The sequence below is a fragment of the Stegodyphus dumicola genome, chromosome 11 (assembly GCF_044657685.1).
Source record: "Stegodyphus dumicola isolate Sdum_Otavi_A_Nest chromosome 11, ASM4465768v1".
Lineage (NCBI taxonomy): Eukaryota > Metazoa > Arthropoda > Arachnida > Araneae > Eresidae > Stegodyphus > Stegodyphus dumicola.
The window spans coordinates 93,756,766-93,773,065 of record NC_140778.1 but is presented as its reverse complement, the minus strand read 5'-3'; the positions used below and the strand labels follow the sequence as shown (position 1 = coordinate 93,773,065).

Below are 16,300 nucleotides of genomic sequence, written 5' to 3'. Positions count from 1 at the left end.
TCTTGTTTTTCTTTGTTTTCTCACGAAATTGATCACCTATGTTTGCAATACTTACAATTTAAATGAAAAATTTTCTTAAACCTGAAAAAACTATTTATTCATATGTATCATTGAAATTATTGTCACAACAACCTTGCAAAGATTCTTGTAAAGAAAAAAACATTTGTGAACATGAACTATTCATGGATCCTATGAGCAGTAGGTTAAAGTCCATTCAATAAAATACAAAAAAAAAAAAAAAAAAAAAAAAAAAAAAAAAAAAAAAAAACATTTATTTTTATTTCTCACTTCCAACACAAACTTTTATTGTTTGCTGCTTTTTTTCCCGTTTGGCTTTGGGCATTTTACTTCTTCCATGTCCATAGATAAGAAACATTAAAAATTTCTCTTAATTCCTTATCATTGAGCTCTTTGCCATTTCATTTTTTACTTTATAATTATTTAATAACTACAATAACCTATTCTTGTAAAGATAATGCAGAGCAGTTCAGTTTTTGCATTGTGATAATTTGTGCTTTCTCATTAACCCTTCTGATTCCTTTAAATTTAAACAAGAATTAATTTTTTTTTTTTTTTTTTTTTTTTTTAGCAAAATTAATTAGCAAGAACAAAGCACTTGCAAATTAGAAACAAATATAAAAAAAAAAAAATTTGTGCAAGCCCCTTATGCCTCACCACTAATCATACATCTATCAATTCTTTTAAAAAAAGGTTTAATAAACAAGTTAAAATTAAAATTCCAAAATGGTGAAATTAACAAGTCCTTGACTATATGGAAACCCTTTAGCTTGCTCGGAGAAAGAATTTGTAGATTTCACAACAGAACTGGAAAAAACTTTCTCTGCTAATGACATGGGAAATCCCAAACATGATGACATTATCATCGGTGAAGTGAACTACTATCTTCAAAACAGTCTCTTGGAAAATGAAAATATTCCTTACATTTCATCCACTGAAAGCAATAATGTCATAAACCAATTAAATGCTAAAAAAGCCACTGGATATAACGAAATATCTATTAAAGCAAAAAAAAAAAAAAAAAAAAAAGCCCAACAAGAGAAGATGCAACATACTCCTAACTAATATCATGAACACATGCTTAAGATTAAATATTTTCCACAACCATTAAAACACTCAATTACTGTTATGTTCCTAAAATTGGGAAAAGATGAAAAACAGCCAGCCTGTTATAGACCTAAAAATCTTCTACCATGTCTCAGAAAAATACTTAAAAAGCCTATTTAAGACAAACTCAATATTTTTTCAAAAATAATATCATTAATAATAACTGATACAGCTCCCATCAAGTTCTATAATGCAACTACAGTCAAAAGTCGTTAATTCGGACACCCATAATCCGGAATGATCTATAATTTGGACCTCAAAGCTACAAACTTCCTGCGCATGTGTCGCGTTGACGCATGCGCATAGGCATTTATGTGTGCGCGTAAGACCTATACGGCTGCGAATATGTCTGTGCACGTGCACGTAAACGTAGAACGGACGGTATAAGCTAAGCTAAAATTATCTAATTCAGTTAACGTTGCAGATTGCGTTGTTTCTTAATCTTCAAATTGGATCCGGCTTATTATTTTTTGCAGACTGTTAGAGCAATTTTATAAAAGTAAGCTTGAACTTTCGATTATATCAAATAGAATTTCCACTATATATTTGCTAATATGTAAAGCATCTAAAGCGAAAGTATGTTTCGAAATCCGAAATCTGTTTATCAATTTCATGCTGCTCGGCAAGGGGAACGCCGCAGCGCGCAATGAATTGGAAGTTGATCTGTCAGCACTATCTTTATTTCAGGGCAGATGTTTTTAATTTATTTGGCTTATAATTCCTTACTAAATGTAGTATTTCATCTCGATGTACTCCGTCTTTGATATGATTTAAAACAAGTTCCTCGTCATTATAATTCGCTTCCAATAGTGAAGAAAGTGACAGAGGTTATTGAAAACGAAAAAATTTCGATTGACAAATTAGTCAGTATTCTCGACACAGCAATTCTAGGACTTGAACAGCGGAACTTTGTAACTAAACAAGAAATTATGTCTTTTTAATAGAATTAAAGAGAAAGTATTATCACATGAAACGAAGCAACTTACATTGAAAGAAATGTTTAATAAAGTAAACAAATAAATATTAAGATTTTTCTTTTTGTTAATTTTGATACCCTTTAGATCATAATTGTTCTTTATTTTATAAATTATGGTTTCATATTTTTAATTTTGTAAATTCTGCATGCCATCTTACCAGATTTAAACTGATGATCTATAATCCGGAAAAATCGATAATCCGGAATCGCCGAAGTCCCGCCGAGTCCGGATTAACGACTTTTGACTGTATTAAACATGGTGGAAAAAATAGCAAAAGTATTCACCAATAAATTCAGCATTGTAGCTCGTTTCCTCGATCTAAAAAAAAAAAAAAAAAAAAAAAAAAAAAGAGCTTTCAATAGAATCTGGCATCCTGGATTAATTTACAAACTTATCTCTATTAAGCTTCCACGAAAATTGATTCTATTTCTTAATCCGTATTTAAAATGTCGCATTTTCCAAATCAGAATTGAGACTTGAGAGTGTGTAATTACACGCTCTCAAGTAAAAATTTATCAAAGCAGGTGTGTTACAAGATACAATCTCAGCTGTGGAACTCTTTAATATTTATCTCAACAATTTTCTAGAACCCCTAGACTGCAAGGTCACAAAATATGCTGATGATACTGCTGTGATGTACAGATCCAGAAACTCCCAAAAAGCTATTGATAATTTACAATTTAGATTTAGCATTATGGCACATTGTAGCAATTTATTGAAACTAAAATTAAACTCAAATAAATGAAGTCATTCTATTCAGGAGTTATGGTACAAACCTCAAAGTCAAACTCAACATGTATATAAACAACCCTCCACTCCCATTATGAACTATGTTGGAATCATGTTGGATGAGTAGTTAAATTTTAAAGAGCATATTAATTATGCACTCAATAAAGCGTATGCTACCTACAGGTCTATTCACAGTTTAATTGATCGTAAATTGAAACTATACCTAAAAGTGAAAAGAACTCTCTATCTTGCACTTATCTGCCTTATTCTTTTCTATGGAGCTCCAATTTCAGCAAATGCTAACAGAAACTGACCATATAAAAATCTGGATTTTTCAAAATAAAATTCTCATAAACATTACCAATGATCCTTTGTTCGAAACATCCGTTTAAATCCAGATCCCAGTATCCCACATGTTGAAGATTTCATGCTGATGAATGCACATAATTTCTACAGATATACTGCAGGTGCTGACTATCCACACATACTGCCTGCTCAACATTGAAAATGCAACAACATGAAAGACTGGATAGAATGTGATGTCAATTGATACATAAACAGAGCATGCATACGTAAATATGTAATGTTACATATAGAAAGTTAAATTTATACAGTGCTGAAATATGCAGGGAATCAGTAAGATGTATAACCACCTGCATGCTGGCGATGCAAGCTGTAACTCTACGAGGTACTGATTCAATTAGTGCGCAGATAGTGTCCTGACGGACAGAAGCCCATATGCTCCGAATGATTCTGCACCCCATACAAGTGGCCAAGGATGTTTTTCCACATTACAGCTTACTACCTGATATACATAATTGTAAATTGTTGTATATGTACAGAAATTAATTCAATTTAACTGACAAAGCAGTTTTTGAATTTATTTTCAGGCAATGCAGGATACAGATTTGCTTTATTATTTTCATCTTATTATTCATGTATTTATTTTATTTTATATTTCATGAGTACTCACTATATTATATTTTTCCGTTTTGTATTTTATTTCCCCCTGTCGCTATGCTGTGTTTTAAATTTTCATTTCGTTACTATTCACCATTTCACGTCTTCATTCATCACTAGATGATGCTACAGAATAGCAAATTTCCCACTTCTGCCTGTTACTGCATTATTTCTCACCATCTTGAACATAAATTTTGTGTCTGTGGTGGTGCTAATTGGCACTTATTTACAAAATTATGCCAACTGCATTAGAGCACCAGCAAATTATAGTTTAAAGCCCGCAGTGGCTAATTGTCTAGCAATCATCATGGTCAACAGTCATCAGCAATATATCCCAATGAATTCTGTCATATCAGAATGCTGCTGTTGCATGTTCCAGTGATAACAATGTTTTACTTGAACTACAAGAGCAGAATTCAGAGTTATCATTACTAGTTAACAAGTTGAATAAAGGGCAGTTCTCCATTCATCAACAGTTTAGACTCCATTCTAGAAGCAATTCTACTAATAGGCGTAGTAATAGACAATACAGTATATATGTTATTATCATTTAAAGTTCAGCGACAAGGCTTTTAAATGTACTACTGACCTAACAAGACTGATGTACTACTGGCTTAACAACTGACCTAAGAAGACTGACCTGCAGCCACAGGAAAACAAAAGGTGTAACTCTGCCATCTTTTTTTTCCTGACAAAGAGACAGCCACCCAATTTTTAATTGATAATGGTGCATAAATTCCTGTGATTCAACTATTACTTGAAGAAAAAGATCTGCTGCCTAACTGGAACTCTTTGCTGCAAAAACTTACAGACAAAAGTTACTAAAATTAAATTTGAAACCGAGAAAAGCATTTGATTGGACTTTTATGATTGCAAATGTCAATAAACCAATAATAGGTATTGAATATTTGTCGCATTTTCACCTTTTGGTACACAGTAAAAATCCCAAATTAACCGATGGCATCACTTCCTTATCCTGCATTGGAATTCCCTGCTATTGTATTGGTACACCAACATTAAATACCATACAAAATCAGTATGGAGCTACTCTTAAACAATTTCCTGATCTCTTAAGCATTTTATAGAAACCAAAAGAGTTCCTGTTACCCCTAGGGCTAGAAGACTCTGATCCAAAAAATTAAAACTGGCAAAAGTGGAATTTGATTTTATGTTAAAACATGGTTTCTGTAGACCTTTGAAAAGTTGTTGGGCCTCTCCTATGCATTCCACCTTAAAGAAATCAGATGAATTGGAAATATTAACGCCTCAGATCCCTATCCTCTATCTCTTCTCACTGACTGTTCTTAGGAAAATTTTTTATCCATAGACTTAATTAGAACTCATCAATAAATTCCAGTTCATGAAGGCGACCTTCCAAAAATGGCTATTATAACTTCATTTGGCCTACTTGAATTTCCTTTCATGAAGTATGCAGTGCCACACTGACATTTCAACAATTCATGAATATGGTGTTATCAGGATAAGATTTTGCATTCTGCTATTTAGACGACATACTGATTACTTCACCTGATGAAAAGTCACACTGTGAACACTTATACATAGTTTTTTAAAGATTAAATGACTATGGTTTTATGCATCAATATTGCAAAAAGTGTTTTGGGGACTTCTAAAATTAAATATTTGGGCTACGAAATTTCAAGTGAAGAAATCAGAACTCTTCCAATGAAAGTTCATGCCATACAAAGTCTACCTGAACCCACATCAGCCACCAGCTTGTGCAAGTTCTTAGAAATGGTTAACTTTTATCACAATTTCATTCCAAACTGTGCCAAACTTCAAAAACCTTCAACCTCGTTACTTAGCGGAAATAACAAAAACAGCAAAATACCTCTAATATGAACCAAAGATTTGCATTCAGAAACCTTAAAAATGCTCTTTGTGATGATACTGTGCTTGTCCATCACTCAATAATAATAAATATATCTCTCACATGCAATCCTTCTGATACTGCCATACATTAAATTGAACGTGGAGAGAAGCATCCGTTAAGCTTCTTTTCACATTTCCTAACTGATACACAGAGAAGATACAGTGTGTATGATTGGGAACTTTTGTCCATTTATACTGCAATAAAATATTTTAGGTACCTAGTAGAAAGACAATCTTTTATCATTTACATGGACCATAAGCTTTTTACTAAAATTTAGCCTTCCCCAGACAAGCAAGACAACTGAGTTATACTGCTCAATTTTAAACGAATATTTAATACACAACAAGAAAAAAAAAGTTTTGTAGCTGATGTTTTGCCCAGAATTAATACAATTTCTATACTGTCTCCAAGTGATTATGAAACTATAGCCAAATTTCAAGATGATAATAATTTAACAGCATTGAAAAATAACCCAAAGCTCAATATAGTTTGAATTAGGATTCCTGGACTGAGTGAGTGAGTGAGTGAGTGAGTGATTATGGCGCAAAAACCAGAGATGGTTATGACGCGCCAAACACAAGATGGGATGATTACAATTGATGACATTAAAATTCAATCAATAAAAACAAGTAGATAAATGTACCAAATCCAGAGGATGAAGTCATATAAACACAAGTTAAAAAGCACATATTAAAATTCAAGACACAGTCTTCAAAACAAATTACATTTGGTAATAAAAGCCAATCTCTTTTAAATAATAAAATAAATTACAATTCACCTCTCTTCCGATTAAACGGTCGAGAGGTAAGTCACAGCTATTAAAATATTTCTGGCGAAGACTATTAAAACATGGACACTCAATTAAAATATGACGAACAGATAAACAAACATTACAATTAAAACAAACAGGCTCATTTTCAGCTTTGAGAAGATAGTTATGTGTGACTCGAGTGTGACCAATTCTGAGGCGAGTCAAAAGAACGTCCTCCTTACGATTTCCAACAATATCCCAATGCTCAATTCTAGGCTTGACGTTTCTCAACTTGTTGTAATGCTGAACATCCCAAAATTGCTGCCATTTTTTTCGGACCTTTCCCTTGATGACATTGCAGATATCTCTAAAAGGGATAAGGCGACTGGACAGTTCAACAGCAGATTTGGCTGCGATATCTGCAAGCTCATTTCCTTTTATTCCAACATGTCCAGGAACCCAGCAGTACAGGACTTCATAACCTCGAATCGTTAAATTTATATGAATTTTGAGAACATCCACTACCACAGGATTCTGCATGTTGGGAAAAGCTTCCAAGGATTTAAGAGCACTATACGAGTCTGTGTAAACTATGAACTTTTTGTGGCAGAGCTTTGAGATTTACAAAAGACCATAATATATAGCAGTCAGTTCAGATGTTAGGACTGAGAAAGCATGGTGCAGGCATCTGCCCTCTATGTAATTTTCAAATACAAAAGCCATCCCAACATGATCATTTGTCTTTGATCCATCTGTGTATATCGGATAATAACTGCTATATTTGTGCCTGTGCTCAGCAAAGAGTTGTCTATAAACGATCTCGTTAGTGCTTGCCTTCACGTGATGTTTGAAAACATCAAGAAGCTGAATCCGTGAATTTTCCCAAGGTGGGATTTCAAAGTTCTGTACTGCTTGGGGGCGCATATCAGAGAGGGAAAGTTCCTCAATGATAGGGCGAAGTCTTAAAGGAAAGGTAGGAACGCAGGATGGACGTGTTTCAAATAAAGTGTTACACTCATTATCAAGTAAGCACAGCTTATTGGGATGTTCAGGTTGGGATAAGATATTAAAATATTGTAAAAGGGGCAATTGCTCACGCCTCAGATAAAGTGATGGTTCGTTACAGTCAACATATAGGCTCTGCACAGGAGAAGTCCTGAATGCTCCTGAACAAATCCGCAGACCTTGATTGTGAACAGGATCCAGTTTTAACAAAACAGATGACCGAGCGGATCCATACACAACTGAGCCATAGTCCAGTTTAGAGCGGACGAGCGCTCTGTAAATGCGAAGCATGGAGCAACGCTCTGCACCCCAGGAGGTGTTCGCCAACACTTTTAAAATATTTAGTGTTTTTAGACACTTCTTTCTCAGGTTTAAAACATGAGAAAGGAAAGTCAATTTTCGGTCGAAAGTCACTCCTAAAAATTTTACTTCAGGCGCAACTGGAATAATTGTACCATTCAAATATAACTCAGGTTCAGGATGGAGACCTCGCTTCCTACAAAAGTGCACGCACACAGTTTTCTGTTTCGAAAATGTAAATCCCTGTTTGTCTGACCATTCTTGGATCTTATTCAGAGCCATCTGCAGTTGCCTCTCTACATATCTCATGTCTGCTCCTCGACAGCTAATCTGCAGATCATCAACATATAGAGATCCCAAGATGGTGGGAGGAAGTTCTTTTAGTACAGAATTTATTTTTAAACTAAACAGGGTTACACTGAGCACACAGCCTTGAGGCACACCCTCTTCCTGTTTAAAAACATCCGAAAAAACAGAGCCAATTCTTACTTGAAAAGTTCTAGTGTTCAAGAAATTTTGAATGAAAATTGGTAGGTTGCCGCGCAAGCCACTCTCGTGAAGATCCCGGAGTATACCGTATCTCCATGCCTTATCATAAGCTTTTTCAATGTCGAAGAATATCGAGACAAGGTGGCTTCTTCTTACAAATGCTTTTCGAATAGATGTCTCTAAGAGGAGCATGTTATCTACAGTTGTTCTTCCCTTTCGAAAACCACTCTGATAAGGCGATATAATATCATTCTTTTCCAAGAAGTAGACTAGGCGGCTGTTTACCATCTTTTCAAACAGTTTGCAGAGGCAACTCGTAAGGGCAATTGGCCGATAGTTGGAGGGATTCCTTGGATCTTTCCCTGGCTTAGGAATAGGAATGACAATAGCTCTCTTCCATGCACTGGGAAAGGCATGCTCCTTCCACACCCTATTGTAAAGAGTGAGAAGGGCATTCAGTGACTTACAGGACAGATGCTTTAGCATTTCATAATTCACTCCATCAAGACCCGGAGAAGACCTATGTTTCTGCAATAAAGCACTCCTTAATTCAAGCATAGTAAATGCTCTATTGTAAGGCTCAGATTTGGAAGAGTTGAATGCGATGGGATTTATTTCAGAGTGCTGCTTCATAGAAAGAAATGCAGGTGTATAGTTTCTGCTGGAAGAAACGGAAGCAAATGTCTCACCGATAGTATTCGCAATTTCTTCTATGGAGCTAATCACTCGGCCATCTTTTTCCAAAAAGGAAAGTGAGTGGTCTTTATATATGCCGCATGCTTTTCAAACTCTGTCCCAAACCCGCTTGCTAGGCGTGGAGGATGTTATTGACGACACATATGAAATTCAGGAATCCCTCTGGCTCTGCCTTCTTACTTTTCGTGCATTTGCTTTGGCTCTTTTAAAGGCTATGAGGTTTCGCAGAGTAGGATATCTACGAAAAATACCCCATGCTTTTTTCTGTTTTTTCAGTGCTTCATGACAGTCGCGATTCCACCATGGTTTTGAATATTTTAGTAGTTTTCCTGATGTTCTAGGAATGGAGAGCATAGCTGCCTGAATAATAGTATTAGTAACAGCTTCAACAGCGTCATCGATATGCGCATCTTCTACCATTTCATCTGTGAGCTCTGCAATGGAAGAGAAGAGTTCCCAGTCTGCCCTGTCCAGTATGAATCGAGGGGATCTCGACATGGGGTTTGCTCCTCTTCGTGCAAGAGACACAAGAATGGGATAATGATCACTGTTGTAAAGATCTTTACCCACATTAAAAGTGCAAAAAGGCAACAGAGATGGTGAACAGATGGCAAGGTCGAGAGCATGGAATGTTTTTGAAGGCTCATGGAAGTAAGTATCTTGCCCATTATTGAGGAGACAAAGGCTATGATCTTCGATCATCTGCTCAATTTGTCTTCCTCGGCAATTAGTATCCTTACTACCCCAGAGCGGACTATGGCCGTTAAAATCTCCTATTATGATGAAAGGCTCAGGCAGCTGCTCTAAAAGACCATTTAAATCTTGCTGATCAATATGCTCATTTGGAGGCAAATACAGAGAAACGACTGTAGCAACAAAATCAAAATTTGTTTGAGTAGCGACAACTTGGAGGGATGTCGTCAAAGAAAGCACATTTGAGGGATAATCCAGTGAGGTGAGGAGACCTACACCTCCACTGGCACGCTCACCTGCAATGTTGTCTTTCCTGACGAAAGAAAACCTCCGAAGTTTTGCTTGTTGTTCCGGTTTTAGATTTGTTTCCTGTATTGCGAAGCATAAAGGTTGATGAACATTGATTATAGCTTTGATGTCGAGCAGATTTCGGTGGAAACCACGACAGTTCCATGATACGAGGGTGGCCATTATGAATAGTTTTTGTTCTTTCTGTGCTCTTGTTTGGTTTTTCGTGGAAGTAGATGCTTGGGAACTTCCAGACCCTCTTCTACTTCCATACCGTCTGAATCCGCAGATTCAGAAACCATTCCATCAAGAGAGCTATTGCTGGAACTTCTATTTTTATTTGTTTCTTTTCGTGTGGTAGTTTTGGGTTTGCTTTGAATTACTATTTCTTTATTTTGTACTGTATGGGTTGGGTTTTCTTTCTTCTTGTTGTTTGTAGTCTGTTGAGTTTTGTTTGGTGGCGTCTGCATACTAACTGATGTTTGGGTAGCAACTGAGCGAGATTTTTTAAGAGCATTGGCGTAAGATGTATTTGGTCGTAGCTGTGTGCTTTGGACTAATCTTCTGGCTTCGGCATATGAGATGTTCCTCGTAACCTTTGCAGTCTGCACTTCTTTTTCCAATTTCCATTTTGGACAGAGGCGTGAAAATGCTGGGTGCTCACCCTTGCAATTTATACAAAGAGGCGCAGCGGTACAATTTTCAGAATCGTGGCCAATCTGTGAGCATCGGGCGCATGTGAGGCTGCCACGACAAGACGTCTTAGAATGGCCGAAACGCTGGCATTGGAAGCATCGCATAGGGTTGGGAATATAGGGTCTTACGGGACAATTTAAATATCCGGCCTTAATATTCTTAGGCAGATCAGGCGTGTTGAAGGTAAGGATCACGTGTTTCGTATCGATCAACTTACCTTCCTTACGCATCTTGATCCGCCTAGCACCGCAGACATTTTGGTCGGATAGCTCGGAAGCGATCTCTTCTTCAGGAACATACAGAAGGTCGAATTCCGATATAACGCCACGACAATAATTCAGTGTCTTATGTGCTGTTACATTGACATTCGCTTGCCCAAGTTTAGTTATTTGAAGTAAAGAAGCAGACTGGGTGGCTGAGATTGTATCAATAAGGAAGTCTCCGGAGCGGAGACGCTTTATATTTCTCGGCTCACCAATACAAGACTGGATGTATTTGTTAATCACGAAAGGAGACACCTTATGCATTTCGCCAGAAGGACTAGAGATGACTAGGAAACGGGGACTATTGTTATGATTTTTTTTATTTGCATCTGTCCGTAATTTTTTTGCAGAATTTTCAGAACTAGATTGAGTGACTGGTTTAGTAGTAGACTTTTCAGAACTAGGTGGAATGATTGGTTTATTAGTAGGTGGTTCAGAGCTAGGTTGAGTGACTGGTTTAGTAGTGGACGTTTCAGAACTAGGTTGAGAGACTGGAGTGACTTCGAAGTCTTTGATGAGAAAAATTTGAGAATTAGCCATATTGAAATAAGAAAAGATTCGGGTCCGACGGCCCCGCCCACCAAGGAGCCCAACAAGGGAACACAGATTCCTGTGTTAGGGCTAGCCGGACCTATACGCAAACTGAAGCCCCACAGTCGGCTTTCCCGAAAGCAGGTACTCCCGAGAGCTTGACCCCAAGCCACTGACACAAGGACTAGTGACCAGCCGATTGACACCCGTGAGGACGACTAAGGTGCCTCCCGTTTAGCTGAAGCAGAGGCCAAAGCAGTGTGTTGGGGACAGTACCTCGCCCCTCAACTACCAGGACCCTCCTTTCCAGCGACACGGGTCTCCACGCACGGCAAACACGTGGGCAGTTTTCTCGCCACTCGAGAACTAGAGACAAGGTCTGTTCCAGCCTCTCGTGACAAGCCCCAAACTCCGTAGAGAGAAACCACAAGGGAGAAGGGAAGGGAAAAAGATCCAGCCAAGAGGAGAGGAGACGGAAAAGAGGATAGATCACTGGGGCTCCAGGATCGTGACACCCGTCTCACCAAGAAGATGATCCCCTGAAGGGCTAGGGTACCTCGGGATTGCCACACCCGTACTCACAAAAGTGAGCCCCTGAGGGCATTCCTGAACTGAAGAAATTCATCGATTATGATGTTTCCACCACAAGTTGCTGCTTATACATTCCCTAAAATTTTCAGCGACAAATATTTTCATATATGCATACTCTATCACACCCAGGGATTAGAAGCAACAGAAAAACTAATCAATAACAATTGTCAATTATGGTGTCGAGCATGTCTGGAATGTCAACGATCTAAAGTTCAAAAACATACACAATCAGTTGTAAGTGATTTTAAAATTCAACTCGAATGTTTTCAGTTTATCCACATTGATATTATTGGACCCTTATGAGCAGGCCAAAGCTTCAGATATTTGATAACGATGACTGATCGTTTTTCAAGATGTGTTGAAGCACTTTTTATAACAGATCAACAGGCAGCAACAGTTGTAAAAGGCATGATTTCAACCTGGATATGTCATTTCAGAATGCCTCATTATATTAGCTCTGACCAAGGATGACAGTTTGAAAGTCAGCTTTTCTTATCTTTGAGAAAACATTTTGCCTTTCAGACCACTAGGACTATTACATACGATCCACAATCAAATGGATTAATTTAACGGCAGCACAGAACTATAAAACCCAGCTTGAAATGCCTCTTACAGCAAATAAAATCTTGGATAGATGCTTTACCATTTGTTCTTCTTGGATTACACACCACTGTGAAAGAAGGTATGCTGAGCTCCTTTTTATGGAATTTTCCTCTGTTTATCTGGAGAGTTTGTTACCAAAACTTCTAATGTCACACATTCAGATTTTGTTCAGAAGTGCTATACATGGCATGAAACCTTCGACAACGATACTCATGGCAATAAAACCAACTTTATTTCATAGCACCTTTCGAATTGCCTGCATGTTTTTGTATTCAATAACGTGACAATTTAATGTTCACTATTTTTGGGGTTTTTTTCTGTTATACAATACAAGCACCAAATTACTTCAAAAGAGAAATTAATGGAACTGCCAAAAGAATATCAATTGATAGACTAAACCATTTTTATTTTAAATGAAAACACAGAACAGTGATTGGAAACTTCCATGTCTATCTACTTATTGCAAAGCGCAAACTTCCGAAGGAGATCTTGCCTATGAATGATCCTTAAACTACAACTGCTTCAACTACATGCAGTTGAAGAACAGTCAAGTTTCTACCTCATTTAAAATATAATGTGTCCTAATTATTTTCTCTGGGAAGAGATTGTGTAGTGCCTCTTATATTGTTCCCAAAAACTATTTGTCATTGGTGAAATGGCCACTCTATTGTTTTTCAGATCTTAAATATAATTAAAATTAATTTTTTTTTCGTTCTGTTTTCAAGTTCTCTAATTGTTATTTATTTAAACAATTAAAAGGTAGTCGAAGATTTTTAAAAAAAAAATTACTTTAATACTCCCTTCAAATTCATATTCACAAACATCCACATAGATAAAACAAATATTAATGCAATGTCCTCCCCTCTTTTCTTAACTTCAGTCTTTAACAAAGCCTATTTAGAAAATCAAAATAACTTCTACAAATGCAAATTATAGCAAACAATTATAAATGCAAATTTATTATTATTATCTTTGCATCTACCCGTATTTATCATAACTTAATAAAAACATAAAATACTAATAGTTATTAGTGCTATCACTATTAACAATCACTAAGATCCACTATAACAATAACTAACCTGGCATGTTTCAGAAGGTCTTGTTTTCCATAGATCCAATAGAGGCAAAAGAATAGATTCTCCTAACTCACATAAGCGTATATGGTAGTCACTTCCCAAAGCCTTACTTACTACCAATAAACATCGAAGCAGATTTTCATGAAATAAACTTGCTTTTTCTGACCTGAAGAGAAAATCAAGTACATAATTATAATTTCAAGTGGGAAAAAAGTCAATTTACAAACTTCTGTTAAGAAATGGCTCAGCTTTAATATAAAAAAAATAAAACTTAATTTGTGAGGTTAATATTATTTTAATTAACCAGTTATTTATAATTTTAGCCTTTACTATTACTTCTCCTTTTCCATTTCCTCACCAGAGATTTATATGTGTTAGAGAGTATTCAAGTTGAGAGCTTCGGATTCCAAGACAGGGCGTGCTTCTGGCTCTCGAGGACACGTTACTAAGATTCACCATTTTGATATAAGATAGTAATTCTTCAGGATTGCACTATAGCGGCTAACATTTAACTGTTATACCAGTGAGAAGTTTTGACCCAACTTAAAATCAATTGAGTAGTCTTTAACTACTAGGTTTAGTTTTAAATTTGAATTTGACTGTTACATCGTCACAAGTGGTGGCTAATCTTGTCAAGCACAAGAAGTGCATTTATGTTCAAGTTATTTTTTTAAAAAACAGTTATTTTAAACATTTTCAAGAACTCATTTGCTACTTCAGGTACAGTTACTTCCTTACATGTTGTTACTTCATAATTCGCACCAAATCTGTTAGGAGTTTGATACTAGTTTATGCTACCAAAAAAGTTCAAATTCTATAAACTTCAAAGTATACATAAGAGTGATAAAATTCTGCTTTGCAGAACAACTGTATAACTTAAAATGTTCAGTCTGTTGCAAAGACATTCTTCCCCTACACTAAAGTAACTTGATTCATTGATAAAGAAAATTAGATTTCTTTCAAGCAAAAGTTTGCTACTTATTATGTAAAGAAATTTGGCTTCAGCATGTTAAGAATGTAATACATTATGACACAACAGGGCTGAAACTGATGACTTTTAGAAAAATTTTATAATAGAAATAGTGTACAGTAAAATCATATGGACCATCATTTTTTGGCAGGCTTTATTCCATAATGATTTTTACATGTGTCCTTCAAAACCTGTCATTAGGCCTTCCAAAATAATAGAAAAGATGCAAGGGTCTTTAATATAAAGGCATTCAACTTCTTACTTTTAACTCCTGTCAATATTATGGCATTTTCTTCAGATAAATATGTTATACAGTCTTGTATTTTTAAGCAACATAAAATAACATGCTCTGAAAAGACTGCATCCTAAGGTCTTAGGCAACAGGAAAGTCAGAAGAAGGGTGTAAAGACCCTTTACTCAATCACATATAGTTGAATAGATGGCCCCACTTGGGCGCACATAAAGTAAACACTTTCAGCTTAACTCAAACAGCTTAATGAACTCACAGGATAAATTAATGCAAAGGAAGGCTCTGACTTTAGGAAGTCGGTGGGAACAAGACTAATTGGTTAGAAGCACTTAGTGCCACAGAATCAAATCGCTACTACATCAATGTAAGAGCATGGCCTTCAACCAAGCATAACATGCTCTAAAATCACCTTCCAAAAGCTTCGCTTAAACGGCACTTCTTTCTACCTTAATTTGAATACATGCATGCAATCTGAATAGCATTCTGGCAGGAAATTGTTGGTGAAAATGAGACTGAAAGGAAAATTGCTTTCAACTAAAAATTAAACATTAGTCAAAATAGATAAATCTCCACAATGTGAATACTGATAACATCAATATACATACCATATATTTCATAGACAAATTTGAAAATGTGCCCATATAATGAGTACTTTCATATTCACATAGCTAGATCATACCCTGGACATAAAACACTATATGTACAATCAAAATGCTATCAAATAAAAACTTTATGTTCTCATTTGCATAAGGTAATTTCAGTAACATTTTTTTAAAAAAAAGCTGGAGAAAGATTTGTCCTCCTTTCATCTTTGTCATCACATAAATATAAAATGGTTAATGAAAAACAAATTAAAGATACTCAAACTGTTAGAAACTTACTTCAAGGTTTGAAACATATGGGTAAAAAAGCTAAGTATTTTAGAAGCATCTGTATGGCCCATATTATATCTTACAGCAAGCAAATCATGAAGGACTTGGGAACTAATGCCTCGATCATTACTTCGGGGAAACTTTTTTATGATCTTGCAATAAATCCATATAGCATCTAAATCAATAAAATAAATTTTAAATTCTAATGTAATTTTAAAAATTTTGAAATGTGGTAATCAGCACAAGGTAACTATCAGTATCATTTCAAATAATGTCAAAGTGAATGCATTATTTAACACAAGTAAATTATTTCATTATAAAAAAAACTTTTCTTTTTCCAACAGATAAGAGCAATTTTAATGAATTAATTTTTCAACAATTTCCCATGAAAATTTATATAATTTTAGCATATAAAGATAAGCATATATATATAAAAAAAATAAAGAATATACGATTAAATTAGCAATGTAAATTTCCCTTCTCAATTCTAAAAATAGTAACCTCTCACTGCACTGTGTCATTTCTAGATTAATCCATGTCATAT

The 16,300-nt window shown here is 35.7% G+C and overlaps 1 protein-coding gene across 4 annotated transcripts in view; it reads right to left on the bottom strand.

Moving 5' to 3' along the window:
* The window catches only part of tefu (Serine/threonine-protein kinase tefu), a 240,355-nt gene that overhangs the window by 197,520 nt on the left and 26,535 nt on the right, over nucleotides 1–16,300 (bottom strand). For all 4 annotated transcript variants that reach the window (XM_085827007.1, XM_085827010.1, XM_085827009.1 and 1 more), the window contains 2 exons: nucleotides 15,766–15,931; nucleotides 13,668–13,830 (listed from right to left, as the gene is read on the bottom strand). In XM_085827007.1, coding sequence (XP_085683133.1) covers nucleotides 13,668–13,830; nucleotides 15,766–15,931 — 329 coding nt within the window. The remainder of the gene's footprint in view (nucleotides 1–13,667; nucleotides 13,831–15,765; nucleotides 15,932–16,300) is intronic.